The sequence below is a fragment of the Salvelinus alpinus genome, chromosome 21, assembly GCF_045679555.1.
Source record: "Salvelinus alpinus chromosome 21, SLU_Salpinus.1, whole genome shotgun sequence".
Classification (NCBI taxonomy): Eukaryota; Metazoa; Chordata; class Actinopteri; order Salmoniformes; family Salmonidae; genus Salvelinus; species Salvelinus alpinus.
This window is the reverse complement of record NC_092106.1, coordinates 35393467-35415480: the sequence shown is the minus strand read 5'-3', so window position 1 is coordinate 35415480 and position 22014 is coordinate 35393467. Positions and strand designations below refer to the sequence as shown.

The 22014-nt window shown below is 48.1% G+C and overlaps 2 protein-coding genes across 6 annotated transcripts in view; one reads left to right on the top strand and one right to left on the bottom strand.

Annotated features, from left to right (window-relative positions):
- The first annotated feature begins 1615 nt into the window (after positions 1 to 1615).
- LOC139548498 (S-antigen protein-like) lies at positions 1616 to 2731 on the top strand. Its single transcript, XM_071358193.1, has 3 exons — positions 1616 to 1918; positions 2032 to 2449; positions 2640 to 2731. Exons 1-3 carry the CDS (start codon positions 1616 to 1618, stop codon positions 2729 to 2731), a joined length of 813 nt encoding a protein of 270 aa, XP_071214294.1.
- Positions 2732 to 6901: 4170 nt separating this feature from the next.
- The window catches only part of LOC139548283 (roundabout homolog 2-like), a 619120-nt gene continuing 604007 nt past the window's right edge, over positions 6902 to 22014 (bottom strand). For 4 of the 5 annotated variants that reach the window (XM_071357862.1, XM_071357861.1, XM_071357864.1 and 1 more), the window contains 4 exons: positions 17203 to 17361; positions 15726 to 15992; positions 12445 to 12642; positions 6902 to 10836 (listed from right to left, as the gene is read on the bottom strand). In XM_071357862.1, coding sequence (XP_071213963.1) covers positions 10835 to 10836; positions 12445 to 12642; positions 15726 to 15992; positions 17203 to 17361 — 626 coding nt within the window. In that variant the 3' untranslated portion in view covers positions 6902 to 10834. Of the gene's footprint in view, positions 10837 to 12444; positions 12643 to 15725; positions 15993 to 17202; positions 17362 to 17876; positions 18063 to 22014 lie in introns of all 5 variants that reach the window. The other variant, XM_071357860.1, reaches the window with a different exon arrangement.

Sequence of the window (22014 nt, the reverse complement as noted above, 5' to 3'; positions counted from 1 at the left end):
CCACTGTGACTGACCCAAACTTAAGGAAAGCTTTGACTATGTACAGACTCAGTGAGCATAGCCTTGCTATTGAGAAAGGCCGCCGTATGCAGACCTGGCTCTCAAGAGAAGACAAGCTATGTGCACGCTGCCCACAAAATGAGGTGGAAACTGAGCTGCACTTCCTAACCTCCTACCCAATGTATGACCATATTAGAGATACATATTTCCCTCAGATTACACTGATCCACAAAGAATTCGATCAACTCCCACATCTACAACTCCCACATCTACTGGGTGAAATACCACAGTGTGCCATCACAGCAGCAAGATGTGTGACCTGTTGCCACAAGAAAAGGTCAACCAGTGAAGAACAAACACCATTGTAAATACAACCCATATTTATGCTTATTCATTTTCCCTTTTGTACATTGTTACAACACTGTATATATACATAATATGATATGTATATATGTAATGTCTTTATTCTTTTGGAACTTCTGTGAGTGTAATGTTTACTGTTCATTTTTATTGTTTATTTCACTTTTGTATATTATCTAGTTCACTTGCTTTGGCAATGTTAACATATGTTTCCCATGCCAATAAAGCCCCTTGAATTGAATTGAGAGAGAGAGAGACGGTGCTGAAATGCTAATGTTCCCTGCTTGTCCCCAGCAGCTGGCCTTTGCTGTTTGACATGTGTGATGAATGGTGTAGAATTGGTACTGCTGCCCTCTCGCCTCCACAGCAGTCCAGAGACAAAGAGGAGGAGAAAGACAAGAGGGAAAAGCCAGCAGCACCAGCAATGGATGCTTCCTTTAATTAACACACCCCAGCAGCTCCCTTCCCCCTGCACACAGACACACCCTCATCGCCGCTCATATCTCACTACAGTGTCGACGGGTATCTGCTGAGCACAGCTTATTTCCCTCTGCTCTGAAAGCCACTGTGTGTTTCTAATCTCCCCACTTGCCTCTAGTCACCCGCGTCTCACGTGGCAATTACTACAGACACATGGAGGTGTAGAGGCTTCTTCAGGTGTGGAGAGGCAAAGGACAGAAGAAAAACACAGCGGTAAAGCGACAGGTGAAAAATGATGGGAAAAGGGAACACAGAAAAACAGCCAGGGAAACGGTTGGAAATAAAGGATGGGGAAAGAGGAGAAAGATGTTTAGTTGGCAAAGAGCGGGGCAGTCATTACCCTCAGGCTGGGGCTGAGAATGAGACTGAGGATGAGACCGGGGCTGAGGATGAGACTGAGGATGAGACCGCGGCTGAGGATGAGACTGAGGATGAGACCGCGGCTGAGGCTGAGACTGAGACTGGGTCTGAGGATGAGACAGACTGAGACTGGGGCTGAGGATGAGGATGAGATGGGCTGAGAATGAGACTGAGGATGAGACCGGGGCTGAGGATGAGACTGAGGATGAGACCGCGGCTGAGGCTGAGACTGAGACTGGGTCTGAGGATGAGACAGACTGAGACTGGGGCTGAGGATGAGGATGAGATGGGCTGAGAATGAGACTGAGGATGAGACCGGGGCTGAGGATGAGACTGAGGATGAGACCGCGGCTGAGGCTGAGACTGAGACTGGGTCTGAGGATGAGACAGACTGAGACTGGGGCTGAGGATGAGGATGAGATGGGCTGAGGATGAGACTGAGATTGGGACTGAGACTGGGGCTGAGGATAAGACTGAGACTGGGGCTGAGGATGAGTCTGAGGCTGGGGCTGAGGATGAGACTGGGGCTAGGGCTGAGGATGAGACTGGGGCTGAGGATGAGACTGTGGCTGAGGATGAGACTAGGGCTGAGGATGAGACTGGTGCTGAGGATGAGACTGGTGCTGAGGATGAGATTGGGGGTGAGGATGAGACTGGGGCTGAGGATGAAACTGGGGCTGAGGATGAGACTGGGAATGAGGATGAGGATGAGACTGGGGCTGAGGATGAGTCTGAGGCTGGGGCTGAGACTGGGGCTGAGGATGAGTCTGAGACTGGGGCTGAGAATGAGGATGAGGATGAGTCTGAGACTGGCTGAGAATGGGGGTGAAGATGAGTCTGAGACTGGGGCTGAGGATGAGACTGGGGCTGAGGATGAGTCTGAGACTGGGGCTGAGAATGAGGATGAGTCTGAGACTGGCTGAGAATGGGGGTGAAGATGAGTCTGAGACTGGGGCTGAGGATGAGATTGGGGCTGAGGATGAGACTGAGACTGAGGATGAGACTGAGACTGGGGCTGAGGATGAGATTGGGGCTGAGGATGAGACTGAGATTGGGACTGAGACTGGGGCTGAGGATAAGACTGAGACTGGGGCTGAGGATGAGTCTGAGGCTGGGGCTGAGGATGAGACTGGGGCTAGGGCTGAGGATGAGACTGGGGCTGAGGATGAGACTGTGGCTGAGGATGAGACTAGGGCTGAGGATGAGACTGGTGCTGAGGATGAGACTGGTGCTGAGGATGAGATTGGGGGTGAGGATGAGACTGGGGCTGAGGATGAAACTGGGGCTGAGGATGAGACTGGGAATGAGGATGAGGATGAGACTGGGGCTGAGGATGAGTCTGAGGCTGGGGCTGAGACTGGGGCTGAGGATGAGTCTGAGACTGGGGCTGAGAATGAGGATGAGGATGAGTCTGAGACTGGCTGAGAATGGGGGTGAAGATGAGTCTGAGACTGGGGCTGAGGATGAGACTGGGGCTGAGGATGAGTCTGAGACTGGGGCTGAGAATGAGGATGAGTCTGAGACTGGCTGAGAATGGGGGTGAAGATGAGTCTGAGACTGGGGCTGAGGATGAGATTGGGGCTGAGGATGAGACTGAGACTGAGGATGAGACTGAGACTGGGGCTGAGGATGAGATTGGGGCTGAGGATGAGACTGGGGCTGAGGATGATACAGGCTGAGCCTGAGATTGGGGACGAGGATGAGTCTGATGCTGAGACTGGGGCTGAGTTTGGGCTGACGATGAGACTGAGGCTGAGGATGAGACTGACACTGGGGCTGAGGATGAGTCTGAGACTGGGGCTGAGGATGAGTCTGAGACTGGGGCTGAGGATGAGGATGAGATGGGCTGAGAATGAGACTGAGGATGAGACCGGGGCTGAGGATGAGACTGAGGATGAGACCGCGGCTGAGGCTGAGACTGAGACTGGGTCTGAGGATGAGACAGACTGAGACTGGGGCTGAGGATGAGGATGAGATGGGCTGAGGATGAGACTGAGATTGGGACTGAGACTGGGGCTGAGGATAAGACTGAGACTGGGGCTGAGGATGAGTCTGAGGCTGGGGCTGAGGATGAGACTGGGGCTAGGGCTGAGGATGAGACTGGGGCTGAGGATGAGACTGTGGCTGAGGATGAGACTAGGGCTGAGGATGAGACTGGTGCTGAGGATGAGACTGGTGCTGAGGATGAGATTGGGGGTGAGGATGAGACTGGGGCTGAGGATGAAACTGGGGCTGAGGATGAGACTGGGAATGAGGATGAGACTGAGACTGGGGCTGAGGATGAGTCTGAGGCTGGGGCTGAGACTGGGGCTGAGGATGAGTCTGAGACTGGGGCTGAGAATGAGGATGAGTCTGAGACTGGCTGAGAATGGGGGTGAAGATGAGTCTGAGACTGGGGCTCAGGATGAGATTGGGGCTGAGGATGAGACTGAGACTGAGGATGAGACTGAGACTGGGGCTGAGGATGAGATTGGGGTTGAGGATGAGACTGGGGCTGAGGATGATACAGGCTGAGCCTGAGATTGGGGACGAGGATGAGTCTGATGCTGAGACTGGGGCTGAGTTTGGGCTGACGATGAGACTGAGGCTGAGGATGAGACTGACACTGGGGCTGAGGATGAGTCTGAGACTGGGGCTGAGGATGAGTCTGAGACTGGGGCTGAGGATGAGTCTGAGACTGGGGTTGAGGATGAGACTGAGACTGGGGCTGAGGATGAGATTGGGGCTGAGGATGAGACTGGGGCTGAGGATGAGATGGAGGCTGAGACTGGGCTGAGGATGAGGCTGGGACTGAGGATGAGTCTTGGGGTGACGATGAGACTGAGGCTGAGGATGAGACTGACACTGGGGCTGAGGATGAGACTGAGACTGGGGCTGAGGATGAGACAGACTGGGGCTGAGGATGAGACAAACTGGGGCTGAGGATGAGCCAAACTGAGGCTGGGGATGAGGATGAGTCTGAGACTGGGGCTGAGGATGAGACTGAAACTGGGGCTGAGGATGAGACTGATTCTGAGACTGGGGCTGGGGCTGAGAATGAGACTGGGGCTGAGGACGAGACTGGGGCTGAGGATGAGACTGATACTGAGGATGAGACTGATACTGAGGATGGGACTGAGGCTGAGGATGGGGCTGAGGATGAGACTCGGGCTGAGGACGAGCCTGGGGCTGAGGATGAGACTGGGGCTGAGAATGATACTGAGGATGAGACTGGGGTTGAGGATGAAACTGGGGCAGAGAATGAGAGTGATACTGAGGATGAGACTGGGGCTGAGGATGAGACTGATACTGAGGATGAGACTGGGGCTGGGGATGAGACTAGGGCTGAGGATTAAACTGAGACTTGGACTGAGGCTGAGACTGGGGATGTGGATTAAACTGATACTGAAACTGGGGCTGAGACAAGAGGCTGATGCTGAGCTTGAGGATGAGGCTGAGGATGAGGATGAGACTGAGACTGAGACTGAAACTGAAACTGAGGATGAGACTGAGGCTGGGGATGAGACTGAGGCTGAGTCTGTGGCTGATGAGTCTGAGACAAGAGGCTGAGACTGAGGAGGAGACTGAGCCTGAGGCTGAGGATGAGATTGGGGCTGAGGATGAGCCTTAAACTGGGGCTGATGATGAAACTGAGACAAGAGGCTGAGGCTGGGGCTGAAACTGAGGCTGAGACTGGGACTGAGGATGAGAATGAGACAAGAGGCTGAGACTGAGGATGAGCCTGAGGATGAGACTGGGGCTGAGCATGAAACTGGGGCTGATGATGAAACTGAGACAAGATGTTGAGGATGAGGCTGAGGCTTTGGCTGACGATGAGTCTGAGACAAGAGGCTGAGGTGGAGACTGAGGCTGAGCCTGAGGATGAGATTGGGGCTGAGGATGAGCCTGAAACTGGGGCTGATGATGAGACTGAGACAAGAGGCTGAGGCTGGGGCTGGGGCTGAGGCTGAGACTGGGGCTGAGGATGAGACTGAGACAAGAGGCTGAGGCTGGAGATGAGCCTGAAACTGGGGCTGATGAGGAAACTGAGACAAGAGGCTGAGGCTGGGGCTGAGGATGAGACTGAGACAAGAGGCTGAGACTGGGGCTGAGGCTGAGTTGTGAAATAGTGAATTTATCCCTGCATCACCACCACTGATGGATTGTGTGCTGAACCTTTGTCATATGAGTACAAATATTTTCCAACCATTTCCAATATTACGTACCTGGAGGGAAGGAAGGCCTTGGGAAAACACACTGATCTGAGACAGGACAGAGATCTGTCTCTAACCTTCTCACACTCCTCATCCTCTCTGCTTCAATCATTCACATTGATCAGAGAGAGAGAGAGAGAGAAAGTGAGAGAGCAGTGATTTAGGGAGTTGGAGGACTGGTAAATGTAACTAGTTCTTAACTTACTTTCTCTTACTAACGCATTGTAGGTTTGGTTTGTTAGTGGAGAGTGAGGGGAGCTGTTTGAAATGCTGTTCCTCAAGCTGTTGGCTTGAAAGACCCCTTATAGGCGTGAGGTGCTTTTTTAAAGTCCCAGACAGAGAATTCAGAACAGAGAGGAAGAGAGAGAGAAAGAAAGGAAGAAAACGAGTGAGTGGGGAGAGAGAAAACAAGAGTGAGAGAGAGGGAGAGAAATTTAGAGAGAGATCAAAGATATTAACATGAATAATTGCTGTCATTTAGGTGGAGCAGAGAGCAGGAATGGGATAATGAAATTATTTAAAGAACTATAAAACAGCCTTTTATTGGTTTTCATTACATGAGCCATCGTTCCTTAAACACCATCAGACTAGCTGGCTTTCACATTACAAATAAGATGGAGGTCCGTCTAAAAGCCTCTCTATGCTAAGTAGAACATCACACAAAGCAGTCTGTAAGTACACATAGACATACCAAATGACAGGGGACACAGTGCAACCTAACATTCAGATGAGACATTCGCTTAATAAAGTCATAACAAACTAAGTTGCTCTAATGGACTTGTTAAGGAGTAAGGTAAGTTTTCCCTCCAAGCGCTTATCAACGCCTCATTCTGCCTCATTTGCTGACTCAATTTTGTCCCATCCTGGTGTTCAAAAAGGAAAAATATAAAATGCACTATCTGAGCAACATTTCTGTCTCAAGTTATTTTAAGTTCTTAAGTGTTATTCAAAGCGCGGGTGCCTATCTCATTGAGGGATTTGGCGTTCTGTTTGATGTTAGCCCTCTCCGAGAGGAGCAGCATGTCAGCTGGTTTGACACAAAAAGCACAGCTGAGTCAGACACCCTCTCAAACACATACAGTACACACACGCACACACGCACGAACACACACACACACACACGCACACACGCACGAACACACACACACACACACACACACACACACACACACACACACACACACACACACACACACACACACACACACACACACACACACACACACACACACACACACACACACACACACACACACACACACACACACACACACACACACACACACACACACACACACACACACACACACGACAGAAGGAAACACTATTCTTTTTAGAGGAGACTTCAGAGTTTTTGTCTTTCTCTTGGAACAAAATACCGTATGTCCAGAAAGCCATACTCAAGATGTCAAACAATGAAAACATGGTACAGAAACTTTCCAGCTGACTTTGAAAGATACGGATATTGTGTAAAACACCTTGTCAATCAACGGAGCGAAAGACAAGGGTTCACATTTTTCAAAAATATTTTATTTGTTGAAAGTGATCCAGGTACAAGGAAAGAAAATAACTTGGATTTATCTTACAGAACATGGGAATGAGACTTGTAAAAGTTTAATTTCTTGCTCCACTATTTTCCTCTTCTTGGACAAGGACATGCAAGTGAATACAGAAGGTTGTACAGAATGTAGAAATGGCATTGGAGAGATGGCATCACCTTGCCCGGCACTGTACAGAAAGACTTCACCCAACAACTTGCTATTTTTCTCTTTTTTTAATCCTCTTTTTTTGTTGCAAAAAGACGAACACACAGATCCAACAATACTGAGAAAAGGAACGAGACGGAAAGCCAAAGTAATTCCCAACCTTTCAAAAAAGAACACCTGTATCTATTGTCTTGTCAAGCAAATGAGGAACATATCGCTGTTTGTGTTTGGAAAAGGTTTTAGTTTCTTTCGTTTTGAGATGAGACGGAGCAGAGTTGTTAACATGCAGGACTCCATTGTCTCTGACAACTAATGACTCAGCTTTGCAACTTACTGTGGACCTGGAGAGTCAATCAAGTCCTTATGGCCCAGCTCAGGGATGGGCAACTCCAGTCCTCGGTGGGCCTTATTGATGCCACATTTTTGCCCCAGCTAACTCACCTGACTCCAATAATCAACTAATCATGATCTTCAGTTTAGAATGCAATTATTGTAAATCAGCTGTGTTTGCTTGGGATGGGGACAATGTGTGACAGCACTCTGGCCCCTGAGGACTGGAGTTGCCCATCCCTGGCCTTCTCCGACAGCAAAGTTTACAAAAAAAACAACATTTTATATTCCACAAATCTTTATGCATATTTCACAATATACCTTTTTATTATCATTTTAATAAATACAAAACAACAACACTGTGATTTAAAAGAAAACCATGATTATTAAAAAGACACAAAAACACATTAGAAGTATCAATATTCATTTGGTATGTTCTGTTACTGACATCTTGTCTTAAGGTGGATGGACCAGCACGTTAAACTTGGAATAAAAACCACTGGCAAAAAGAAATGAAACAGGACAGCATCAGGGGAGCATCGGACATAAAAGAGGGATATCTTTCAGCAATGAAACTGGAATGAAATAACCCAGTGGAGATGCATATGAATATATACACATATATATACACACATACATGAACACCGCCAGAATGTACAGTAAAATAACCTGAGACACTCCTTGCACCTCATTTCCAGAACACTGGCCACTAGGTTGATGAAATTAAATGACAGTGACATGATCACAACAGTACAACAGCATATCTGGCAAAGCCTTCCGTTTGCTTTCCAACGCTCCTTTAATCAACATTAAGCAGTACAAAAGAAGACAAAATAAACATTTTACGGGTAAAATCCTGAACGTTGATATCGAACACATCGTTAAGCAGCCTTTTTGAGTCCATAAAAGGCATACAAAGAAACAGGCTTTTAAAAAATTATCTGAACATTGTTTGAAAAGATACAAATTGAACATCTGAGGCTGAATAGTTCCATGCGGCAGAAGGAAAATGTGTTGTGACTGTTAGGCAGATAGAAAGTAGTGCTAAATGCTGTAGAGACAGAGGCAGTGTGATCTCCTACTGCAGGTGGCTCTTCTCCATTCTGACTGTACCTGCCTTCTGCTTCACTATCTGCATTCTGGGAATTGGAGTCCCAATAGGGAGTCTAGTTAGTGTTCTACTGTGTGCTAATTATAACATTGTACCATACTTCAAGGCAGGGACTGCAGTGCTCCGACTGAAACAGATACACAACAGTTGAGGCAGAAGCAGGCCATTGTGATGTTTTCATGGGATGCCATGGATGTGGAGTACATTTTACATTTACATTTGAGTCATTTAGCAGAAGTTCTTATCCAGAGCGACGTATGGAAGCAATTAGGGTTAAGTGCCTTGCTCAAGGACACATTGACAGATTTTTCACCTAGTTGGCTTGGGGATTCGATCCAGCAAACTTTCAGTTACTGGACAACACTCTTAACCGAGTATATTAAGTGCTCTAAATTAAGCAAAATAAAATGGATGACAAAATAAATGTTTGACTCTCATAACAAAGGAGACGAAAGAAGGACCTATCCTAAAGCCTCTTTCCTGGCAATAGAGTGGCTTTAGCATCAATATTACTGTTAGTTCTTACTACAACTGGGTTCGACCCAATCCAGAGTTTAACAGTGGGATGATTAAAAGGAAGCAAATCGTATGTCAGTTTTAGATTTAAGCAATAAGGCCAGAGTGGGTGTGGTATATGACCAATGTACCACACCTAAGTGCTGTTCGCGGAGTGCCTCGATTCAGCCCTTAGCCGTGGTATATTGGCCATATACCACAAACCCCCGAGGTGCCTTATTGCTATTATAAACTGGTTACCAATGTAATTAGAGCAGTAAAAATAAATGTTTTGTCATACCTGTGGTATACGGTCTGATATACCACGGCTTTCAGCCAATCAGCATTCAGGCCTCGAAAACACCCAGTTTATAATATAGATTACACCTATTGAACTATGGCTTTCAGGCTCCTCATAGTGTATTCTAAGTGCTACTGTATGGTTTCAGTGACTAGATTCTAGATGTTCACTTTGTCCATATTGCTAGATGCATTATACAAATGATCTTCAGGTGAAAACAAAAACTCTAGAATTCAATGAAGATAGAATCAAAGAAGATGAGATGAAGATAAAATCAAAGATGAGATGAAGATAAAATACATTGTATTTAAACGCTGTTATGAAGATGAGGGCCCAGCTAGACGTCCATTGTAATGTGGCTGTGTTAAGTTCTGAAAACAAGACAATGCCTGGACTACCTCACAACTGCCAGCTCTAACAAGTCTATAGCAGTCCATTTGTAGGACTATAAGATTACAATAGAATCAGATGAAGTTAACCCAATAATCAACTAATTAAACAAAAATGTAACCTTTATTTAACTAGGCAAGTCAGTTAAGAATAAATTCTTATTCACAATGACGGCCTAGGAACAGTGGGTTAACTGTTACCTTATCAGCTCGGGGATTTGATCTAGCAACCTTTCGGTTACTGGCCCAATGCTCTAACCACTAACCCCTCCTCTCTCTGTCTCTACTCTGCCCCTTCTCTGCCCCCAACCTCAAAGACACAACAACAAAAAACATCTGCTTTCTGATTAGCCCTAACTTGGGAATGGGTATCCATTTAGTTGCTGTCCATAAGCAACTTCTTACTCTTTAATATCTCTCTGTACATTAGTATATATTTTCTCATCTTTCTAGAGAAACTCCTCTTCACATGTTCGTCCGGTACTTCCTGTCAGCAGGAGCTATGCTTTTGTGCTTATCACCAAAAATCGCAGTGCAAAAAAACAATAATTAATAATAATAATGATAATAATTAATCAATGATAGGTATTAACAAATGATGGATCGTAAAAACAATTATTTTATGGCACACCAGCCTATCAATTCACGTATAATACAAATTACTAGATATAACCAACAGTATGGAATGAAGAAGCTCAAACTGAAGTAGGCTTGCATAGCAATGCAACAACAATGTAAATAATCTATTTACATGAAACAAGATTCCTTTTTTTCCCCAAGGACAGTTACTTTGAAAATTTGTTTTCTCATAAAGGTGTTTTAATTATTTTGTTTACTTGCTCTTTTCTGACTGAAAGAAATTAAGGTGGAAGGTGGGAAATAATTTTCTTGAGGACAACAACATAGTGGGATGTACAGTATGTATGTCTGTGTTTATACATCACATTTACAGTTCTGTTATGGTGGTCATCATCGTCATCTTCCTGCTCCTCTCCTCTGATAATACACAAAGAAGGACAAAGTTCATTGCACCAATGGGCGAGGCGTCATTCTGATGAGGACGACGAGGCTTACTCCAGTTCAGTTCAGATCCTACTGCAGGCAGGTCACTCTGTGAGAGAGACAGAGAGAACAGCAATGTCAGGACATAGCTAAATCTTTGCCAAAATGATATACATTTAGGGTGCGTTCATACATTTACTCTGGCTATCTACTCCGATTTCAGAGCACTCTAGTCTGAGTGTGCCAGAGCGCAGGGAGGAGGTCAGAGACCTGGTTGTGTGATGCCAGGACAACAACCTCTACCTCAATGTGATCAAGACAAAGGAGATGATTGTGGACAACAGGAAAAGGAGGGCCGAGCATGCCCCCATTCTCATCGACGGGGCTGTAGTGGAACAGGTTGAGAGCCTGTTGGTGTCCACATCACCAACAAACTATCATGGTCCAAACACACTAAGACCGTTGTGAAGAGGGCACGACAAAGCCTATTCCCCCTCAGGAGACTGAAAAGATTTGGCATGGGTCCTCAGATCCTCAAAAGGTTCTACAGCTGCAACATCGAGAACATCCTGACTGGTTGCATCACTGCCTGGTATGGCAACTGCTTGGCCTCCGACTGCAAGGCACTACAGAGGGTAGTGCTTACGGCCCAGTACATCACTGGGGCAAAGCTTCCTGCCCTCCAGGACCTCTATATCAGGTGGTGTCAGAGGAAGGCCCTAAAACTTGTCAAAGACTCCAGCCATCCTAGTCATAGACTGTTCTCTCTGTTACCGCACGGCAAGCGGTACTGGAGCGCCAAGTCGAGGTCCAAAATGCTTCTTAACAGCTTCTACCCTCAAGCCATAAGGCTCCTTAACAGCTAATCAGACCCTTATTTTATGCTGCTGCTACTCTCTGTTTATGATCTATGCATAGTCACTTTAACTCTCCCGACATGTTCATATTACCTCAAGTAACCAGTGCCCCCGCACATTGACTCTGTACTGGTACCCCCTGTATATAGCCTCACTTGTTATTTACCTGCTACTGTTTAATTACTTGCTACATTTATTTTCTATTTTCTATTTTTTACTTAACACTTATTTCAATTTTTTTTCTTAACTTCTTAAAGCATTGTTGGTTAAGGGCTTGTAAGTAAGCATTAAACTGTAAGGTCTACACCTGTTGTATTCGGCGCATGTGACAAATAACATTTGATTTGATTTGATTTGAAGAACTGCCAAACGCTCAACACCTGTTGATTATGACCAGTATCAGTAAATGTCGGCAAAAAAAACGTAATTAAATTGTTGCCAGCTGCAGTTACAGTCACCAACGCTCTGGATAACATGAAAACCAGACCTGCTAGGGGAAGTAAATTGATCAGAGTGAGGTGTTCTCTCATTTTTGTTTGGAAGTAGCTAACAAGCTAGCCAACGTTAGCCAGTTCGCTTTGGTGCTTGACTGCCGTTGTGAGGTCAGAACGCTCTGATCAACCCTACTCATCGGCCAGAGCGGCCAGTGTGCGTTCTGAACACTCCGAGAGCGAAACGCTCTGAATTTACAAACGGACAATCTAAAAGCGCTCTGAATTTACAAACGACCAGAGGGCACTTTGAGCGTACTCTGGCACTCCCGATTGAATTTACGAACGCACCCATAATCAATATAGTTGCTTATGATATCACAATGCCTTCTTGCGATAAGACAGTAGACAAAATGGTGTGATACTTACATAACTCGCCTGAGTACTGTCCCTGTCCGTTGGTCCCCAGGAAGTCAATGTGGTCTGTGGCAATTCGTAGGTGTGGCCCTCGAGGTCCCTCTCCCTTGCGTGGCCCCGTAGAACCCTTGGAGGAGGCTGTCCCAGAGGAGCTGTGGCCCCCGGGGGAAGGGAACGAGGGTTTACTGTAGGGAGGCAGGCACCCCTCTTCTGGACAAACACACAGAGGGAACAATTCAGATTGTTACTACTAACCCTGACTGCAGTTGAGAGTGTTATATTTATTTTAAATTAAATTAGCCTTTATTTTACCAGGCAGGTCAACTAAGAACAAATTCTTATTTAAAATGACGGCAAGAGGAAAAAGGGCTCCTGTGGGGCAGGGGCGAGGAAAATGTATTCTCATTTACAGAAATTACATGGGGAGGGACAACAAAAGTGTTTTACATTCATTTTGGGGGGCTAGGTAAGTGTTTGGGCAACCGTAGGTGGATTGGCTGGGTGGTGTTGGTTGCAGAAGGTGCTATAGTGAGACAGAAAGCCTGTTGGCAGACCTCCCTCCTAATGACATCTGCAGTGTGTTGGTGCCAGCGGGCAGTGTGGGCTCACACATGGGTCCCCCAGCTAACGCCCTTATGAAGAGGGGAAAGGCAACTACAGTTGTTAGTGTCTGCTTTGGCACCCCTGCTGCAGTTGTTAGTGTCTGCTGTGGCACCTCTGCTGCAGGTCAGTATATTGTAGTGTTGACCTGCTGTGGCACCCCTGCTGCAGGTCAGTATATTGTAGTGTTGACCTGCTGTGACACCCCCTGCTGCAGGTCAGTATATTGTAGTGTTGACCTGCTGTGGCACCCCTGCTGCAGGTCAGTATATTGTAGTGTTGACCTGCTGTGGTACCCCTTGCTGCAGGTCAGTATATTGTAGTGTTGACCTGCTGTGACACCCCCTGCTGCAGATCAGTATATTGTAGTGTTGACCTGCTGTGACACCCCCTTCTGCAGGTCAGTATATTGTAGTGTTGACCTGCTGTGGTACCCCCTGCTGCAGGTCAGTATATTGTAGTGTTGACCTGCTGTGGTACCCCTTGCTGCAGGTCAGTATATTGTAGTGTTGACCTGCTGTGACACCCCCTGCTGCAGGTCAGTATATTGTAGTGTTGACCTGCTGTGACACCCCCTGCTGCAGGTCAGTATATTGTAGTGTTGACCTGCTGTGGCACCCCTTGCTGCAGGTCAGTATATTGTAGTGTTGACCTGCTGTGGTACCCCCTGCTGCAGGTCAGTATATTTTAGTGTTGACCTGCTGTGGTACCCCCTGCTGCAGGTCAGTATATTGTAGTGTTGACCTGCTGTGACACCCCCTGCTGCAGGTCAGTATATTGTAGTGTTGACCTGCTGTGGTACCCCCTGCTGCAGGTCAGTATATTGTAGTGTTGACCTGCTGTGGTACCCCCTGCTGCAGGTCAGTATATTGTAGTGTTGACCTGCTGTGACACCCCCTTCTGCAGGTCAGTATATTGTAGTGTTGACCTGCTGTGGTACCCCTTGCTGCAGATCAGTATATTTTAGCACAGACATGCTTTGGTCCCTTCTGAACTCTGATGTGCATCAGTCAACTTGGAGAGCCTTCTAAACTCTGCTGTGTATCAGTCAACTTGGAGAGCCTTCTAAACTCTGCTGTGTATCAGTCAACTTGGAGAGCCTTCTAAACTCTGCTGTGTATCAGTCAACTTGGAGAGCCTTCTAAACTCTGCTGTGTATCAGTCAACTTGGAGAGCCTTCTAAACTCTGCTGTGCATCAGTCAACTTGGAGAGCCTTCTAAACTCTGCTGTGCATCAGTCAACTTGGAGAGCCTTCTAAACTCTGCTGTGTATCAGTCAACTTGGAGAGCCTTCTAAACTCTGCTGTGTATCAGTCAACTTGGAGAGCCTTCTAAACTCTGCTGTGTATCAGTCAACTTGGAGAGCCTTCTAAACTCTGCTGTGTATCAGTCAACTTGGAGAGCCTTCTAAACTCTGCTGTGTATCAGTCAACTTGGAGAGCCTTCTAAACTCTGCTGTGCATCAGTCAACTTGTAGAGCCTTCTAAACTCTGCTGTGCATCAGTCAACTTGGAGAGCCTTCTAAACTCTGCTGTGTATCAGTCAACTTGGAGAGCCTTCTAAACTCTGCTGTGTATCAGTCAACTTGGAGAGCCTTCTAAACTCTGCTGTGTACCAGTCAACTTGGAGAGCCTTCTAAACTCTGCTGTGTATCAGTCAACTTGGAGAGCCTTCTAAACTCTGCTGTGTATCAGTCAACTTGGAGAGCCTTCTAAACTCTGCTGTGCATCAGTCAACTTGGAGAGCCTTCTAAACTCTGCTGTGTATCAGTCAACTTGGAGTGCACTTCTTATTGTCTTCTGAAGAAGAATCTGATGAATGTGATACCTCTCTGTGTCTCTGGGTCTGCCTGTCTGTCTGTCTGTCGTTCTGGCTGCCTCTCTGTCTGCCTCTCTGTCTGTTGCTCTGTCTGTTGCTCTGTCTGTTGCTCTGTCTGCTGCTCTGTCTGTCCTGGCACAGACAGGACAGGAACACAGCATGGCGAAGTCTAATGACTCCACACACAGACAGATGGGTGGAGTGGTGGAGTGGCCGCTGTTTGTCTGAGAGGAGAAAGCTGGGGTGATTAGACTGCATCTGTCTGGCTAGGGCCTTCTGCCTGGACTGGGCTGGAGCCGGACACCATTGGCGACGCCTACAGGCTGTGTGTGTGTGTGTGTGTGTGTGTGTGTGTGTGTGTGTGTGTGTGTGTGTGTGTGTGTGTGTGTGTGTGTGTGTGTGTGTGTGTGTGTGTGTGTGTGTGTGTGTGTGTGTGTGTGTGTGTGTGTGTGTGTGTGTGTGTGTGTGTGTGTAGGGGGGAGCATTCTGGAAGATAAGTGCAAGTGGCAGACAGTGCAATCTGTTCATGGGAGCTCAGTCTCCTCTCAGCAGGAGATTGAACACCGGGGTTTAGTAAAGGCTCTGGTCTGCCAAGGCACCGCGGCCATCAGGACCCTGCTGTCACACAGCTAAGGGCTCTGGATCTCTCTCTGTACAGCAATGGCTGCTGACCTAACCACATATCTACTGGCTCCATACTGTGGTGTGGAATATGAGTTCTATCCTACTGTTCTAAAGTAATGTTCGCCAACATCCAAATTGTCATCTGCAAATGAGAACGAACACCTGCGCACTGAATGGAATGTTTGGATCGGATCGAATCTTTCAGACAGAGTGCTGGCATTTTGACTTGCTTCTACCCTCCAGTCCAGTACCTGTTTTGTGTCCCCTGCGTGGGTCGTCTCCTCGGTCCATGGATGCTAGTCTGTCCTGGGCCTGGCGCTCCAGAGAGGTGCGTGTCTGTCTGTCCATGCAGCTCTTCATCTCCTCCAGCCCAGACAGGGGCATGGCACCACACATGGGCTGGCGCTCCAGGGACGAGGCCTTCTTCTCGGCTGGGGGGCACACGCCGCCTACACTACGGGCTCCCTGGATAGGCCCTGGTCCCTGGATGGGCGGGGGGTCAGGGGGAGGAGGTAGGTCTGGGAGGGAGGGGTGATGTGGTTAACTACATTGTTACAGTCTGGTGATATATCAGTAATCAGTCAATCAGTATTAATCAGTAATTGTATTATAGTCCAAGTCCTAATAGATCAGGGCTCTCCAACCCTGTCACTGGAGAGCTATCCTCCTTTAGGCTCCAACCCTGTCACTGGAGAGCTATCCTCCTGTAGGCTCCAACCCTGTGACTGGAGAGCTATCCTCCTATAGGCTCCAACCCTGTCACTGGAGAGCTATCCTCCTATAGGCTCCAACCCTGTCACTGGAGAGCTATCCTCCTGTAGGCTCCAACCCTGTGACTGGAGAGCTATCCTCCTATAGGCTCCAACCCTGTCACTGGAGAGCTATCCTCCTGTAGGCTCCAACCCTGTCACTGGAGAGCTATCCTCCTGTAGGCTCCAACCCTGTCACTGGAGAGCTATCCTCCTGTAGGCTCCAACCCTGTCACTGGAGAGCTATCCTCCTGTAGGCTCCAACCCTGTCACTGGAGAGCTATCCTCCTGTAGGCTCCAACCGTGTCACTGGAGAGCTATCCTTCTGTAGGCTCCAACCGTGTCACTGGTGAGCTATCCTTCTGTAGGCTCCAACCCTGTCACTGGTGAGCTATCCTTCTGTAGGCTCCAACCCCAGTTGTAACTATCCTTATTCACCTTTTTAACCAGCTAATTATTCAAATCAGGTGCGCTAGATTGGGGTTGAAGTGAAAACCTACAGGACAGTATCTCTCCAGGAACAGGGTTGGAGTGAAAACCTACAGGACAGTATCTCTCCAGGAACAGGGTTGGAGTGAAAACCTACAGGACAGTATCTCTCCAGGAACAGGGTTGGAGTGAAAACCTACAGGAAGGTATCTCTCCAGGAACAGGGTTGGAGTGAAAACCTACTGGACAGTATCTCTCCAGGAACAGGGTTGGAGTTAAAACCTACAGGAAGGTATCTCTCCAGGAACAGGGTTGGAGTGAAAACCTACTGGACAGTATCTCTCCAGGAACAGGGTTGGAGTGAAAACCTACAGGAAGGTAGCTCTCCAGAAACAGGGTTGGAGTGAAAACCTACTGAACAGTATCTCTCCAGGAACAGCGTTGGAGAGCCCTGGTATAGATGATGAGTAATTTGTGTCAGAGGTAAGTCTCCGCTGATACAAAGTTCTGGGAAAGTTCTGGTTAAAGCCGTCCAGGATCCCTCTCTTACCGTCTGCACTGGCGTCTCTCCTGTGGGGCGCGGTGCCCTGTCCCCGGGGCTTGCGGGTGGGCCGGGCAGCCCTCTGGTGGCCCAGGCTGTGTGTGCCCACCGTGCTGCCATCTGTAGAGAAGGGACTGTTGGGCCGGGGTCGGTGGGACAGCCCTTTACCTGGAGAAGGAGGGAGAGAAGTGGAGAGAGAGGCCACTGGGTTAGTGAAGATACTGAGGGGAACATGGAGAGAGGTTGGTTAAAGAGCATGCCTGGGAAGAGAATGTTTATTTCCAAGCAGGAAGCTCGCAGGATCCCATGGAAGGTTCAGTTAGTTCATCAGTCACCAGAAATCCTCAAAATCACTCCATTATTTTGACAATGAAAAAGTACAGGCAGTGTTAGAAGCCTGCAAAGAAATCACCAGTGAGTTCACCCAGATAATTTTCCTCTATCCCAATTTCTTAGGAGTCAGAGTGCAAAGCTGGAGGAAAGTTAGAGTTGAATCAAGGTTTGTATCCTTTGTTCAGCCACATATTGTAGAGCCATGCAGATTCTCCACCAAACAGCAGCAGAGCGGAGAAAACACCAGCCAGCAGATGGCAGGAAGTAGATCAATCACTGCATCTCCTTCTGAGTCATACAGAGGTTCCAGAGAGAACAGGCTGGAGGGGCTCCACTCCTCATATACCAACCTCTCTTGGCCAGGCTGGTGCCCTCCAGGTGGTAGCCTGCCTTGTCAGCGGCTGCCACCAGGGCCTGGGCGAAGCTACAGTGGGTGTAGAGGGACCCGTCAGAGGAGCTGCCCACACTGGACCTGTGGCTGGAGTAGTGACGGTCATCTTCCTCTGAGGCTGACCCCCAGCCGTTAACCATGGACCCTGAGGGACACCGCCAGCTAGACCATCAGAGCACTGCGCAGGGTGTGTGTGTGTGTGTTCACAAATCAAGTAAGAGTCTCTTTAATATCCAACCGCATCATTTTTATAGCCTCCAGACCCCAAGCGCGGAAATTCCACAGACACAAAAGGCCTCGAATGATCTGCCATATTGAACATCTGCGCTGTCGCTGTAGGTTTCAATGGATTCATGTGTTGTGTAATCTTATAATGAGGGTTAATATCAGGTTGTTAAGGCTCCATCTCAGGTGTCTCTGTGCTGCAGGGCCTCGGTGTTGTGGCAGGTCAATAGTTGTTTTCTACACTCCTTCTGTTCTGCCCATCATTAAACACACGCTCACACACACTCACACACACGCCACACATACAGAAGCCTCTTGAGTTTGGCGTGCTTTTGATAAAGAAAAACAACACTCCTGTTCAGAGCTGAGCCCCAGTATTACCTGAGGTGACACTCCTGTCCAGAGCTGAGCCCCAGTATTACCTGAGGTGACACTCCTGTCCAGAGCTGAGCCCCAGTATTACCTGAGGTGACACTCCTGTCCAGAGCTGAGCCCCAGTCTTACCTGAGGTGAAACACCTGTCCAGAGCTGAGCCCCAGTATTACCTGAGGTGACACTCCTGTCCAGAGCTGAGCCCCAGTATTACCTGAGGTGACACTCCTGTCCAGAGCTGAGCCCCAGTATTACCTGAGGTGACACTCCTGTCCAGAGCTGAACCCCAGTATTACCTGAGGTGACACTCCTGTCCAGAGCTGAGCCCCAGTATTACCTGAGGTGACACTCCTGTCCAGAGCTGAGCCCCAGTATTACCTGAGGTGACACTCCTGTCCAGAGCTGAGCCCCAGTATTACCTGAGGTGACACTCCTGTCCAGAGCTGAGCCCCAGTATTACCTGAGGTGAAACACCTGTCCAGAGCTGAGCCCCAGTATTACCTGAGGTGACACTCCTGTCCAGAGCTGAGCCCCAGTATTACCTGAGGTGACACTCCTGTCCAGAGCTGAGCCCCAGTATTACCTGAGGTGACACTCCTGTCCAGAGCTGAGCCCCAGTATTACCTGAGGTGAAACACCTGTCCAGAGCTGAGCCCCAGTATTACCTGAGGTGACACTCCTGTCCAGAGCTGAGCCCCAGTATTACCTGAGGTGACACTCCTGTCCAGAGCTGAACCCCAGTCTTACCTGAGGTGACACTCCTGTCCAGAGCTGAACCCCAGTATTACCTGAGGTGACACTCCTGTCCAGAGCTGAGCCCCAGTATTACCTGAGGTGAAACACCTGTCCAGAGCAGAACCCCAGTATTACCTGAGGTGACACTCCTGTCCAGAGCTGAACCCCAGTATTACCTGAGGTGACACAGATGAAGCAGCTCACTAAACACTGTGTTGAGTCAAACACCTAATGGTATAGCTATTATAGACACCTGTCTCTCTTGTCAGGCCTTGTTAATGCACTTCACGATCTGTGGAAAGTCCTGCAGCATTGACTTGTGATATAGTAGGAATACCAAATCAATGAAGCTCAATTATATCACTAAACCCAGGCAGCAGAAATATGAGCCTGTTGTATCACTGTCAGGAAGATTTAAAGACAAAAAGGGGAAAATGTCACATGCAAAATAATCAATATCTAGATTTCGCAGAAATACTGGAAGCTTATGGAAACCCTTGTGTATTGTGAGTGTTTTTCCTATCTGTGTTACTGTTAGTATGTCTAGATCCTTTAAGATACTCCTAAATAAATCCTTTCCAGTACTTGCAATAAAAACTTTCATCGTGCCAACAAAAATATGCCACTCTGGCAGGCGAGATTACAGTCCACTTATACGACAGCTTTCTGAGAGGCTTGCTTGGCAGACACAATGAAGTGGCACTTACCCAAACACACACGCACACACACAAAATCCCGTGGTCCGCAGACAAGCACATGAGACAAAAATGAAAAGCAGAGTGTGGATGGTGTGATGAAGAAAATGGAGAAATATGGTACAGAGCTCAGATGGAGGAGTAAAGGTCATGGGGAGAGAGGGGTGAGGGCAAAGACGGAGCAGCAGGGATGAGAGGGGTACTGAAAGGGGGGGGTCAATGTGGAACAGAGGGGGTGAGAGGGGTCAGTGGAAACAAAGGGGATGAGAGGGGTGCAGAGAGGGGGGCTGAGATGGGGGGTTCAGTGTGGATCAGAGGGGATGAGAGGGGTACTGAGATGGGAGTCAGTAGGGTGACAGAGGGATGAGAGAGGTGAGGAGAGGGGGTCAGTAGGGAGTAGAGGGGATGAGAGGGGTACTGGGATGGGGTAAGTGGGAACTGAGAATGACAGTCAAACGTCTGGCCAAGGCAGACCCATAGAGGAGCAGGCATGCCAGAGGTCTGGCCAAGGCAGGTCCATAGAGGAGCAGGCATACCAGAGGTCTGGCCAAGGCAGGCCCATAGAGGAGCAGGCATGCCAGAGGTCTGGCCAAGGCAGGCCCATAGAGGAGCAGGCATACCAGAGGTCTGGCCAAGGCAGGCCCACAGAGGAGCAGGCATGCCAGAGGTCTGGCCAAGGCAGGCCCATAGAGGAGCAGGCATACCAGAGGTCTGGCCAAGGCAGGCCCATAGAGGAGCAGGCATGCCAGAGGTCTGGCCAAGGCAGGCACAGAGAGAGACAGGAGAGGATCAACCAAAGCCAACCACACACATGCACCAGCTGTACTGACAGAGTCCCTTTCATACTACACTTCTCACTGGAACACAACGTTAGTCCAGTACTGTAACTGTCATAAAACTCAATATCGGATTTAAGTTTGCGTAGCCAAAGGAAATCAGGAAACTACCTAAAAGTGCTTTTCTCGCCCATGAGCCCCTTCACATCACAACGTTGTGGTTTGTGCAGAACCCAACTTAAACAAGGCCTCAGGGAACTAAAGCTTTCAACTACCAGCTCACTTTATAACAGTTTTTCTCTCTGAGAAATGATGGCAGCAAATGATTCACAAATTAATGGAAAACTTCAATAAACCTGGGAAACCGTGTGAAAACCTTCAAACCTTACACATTCCAATGTTACTGCACTGACTGAAAATACCCAAGACACTAACTACTTTCTGGCCTTTATCATACCAGGCTATTTTTCTCTCAAACTACTTCTCTCTGAGTTTTGATTCTAAGAATAAAAATGTAAAAAGTGAGAGTGCAATTCTTCTGGGTCCAATCCTCCCACAAAGACTAGTGCAGATATTGAAGCATAAGCAGAGCAAGAGACAGCCAAACCAAGGCACTGAGGCTTCCTTCCAACTCCTCTCCTTCAGCTCAGAACCACTGCCTCAGCACATCACATCACAAAGTGAGTTTCCAGCCACACTAACTGCAACTCACTACTACTCCAGTGTGTCTTTGGGACACTGCTATCCCTGACACGTCAAGCAAACTTTGGTCTTGTTGGCATAATGTACTAACAGTAGAATCTAGCTTTCTCTTTGTGGTCTTGAATTCTGCAACAAATCCGTGCATAATCTACTTTGCATGAGTGCAATTGTATTCTTTTCCATAGGATTCAGATGAAGGTTCCATGCAATTTTCAAATTACTAGGTATCTAATAACCATCTCTCACCTGCTATGCTCCTTGTGCTAATGGTCCAGGCCAGTAAACAGGAGCTAGCCACTAGTCAGAGGCAGTAAACAGGAGCTAGCCACTAGCCAGGGGCAGTAAAAGGGAGCTAGCCACTAGCCAGTAAACGGGAATTAGCCATGGGCATTAAAAGGGAGCTAAAGTAGCCACTAGCCAGGGACAGTAACGGGAGCTAGCCACTAGCAAGGGACAGTAACGGGAGCTAGCCACTAGCAAGGGACAGTAAACGGGAACTAGCCACTAGCAAGGGACAGTAAACGGGAGCTAGCCACTAGCCAGGGACAGTAACGGGAGCTAGCCAGGGACAGTAACGGGAGCTAGCCACTAG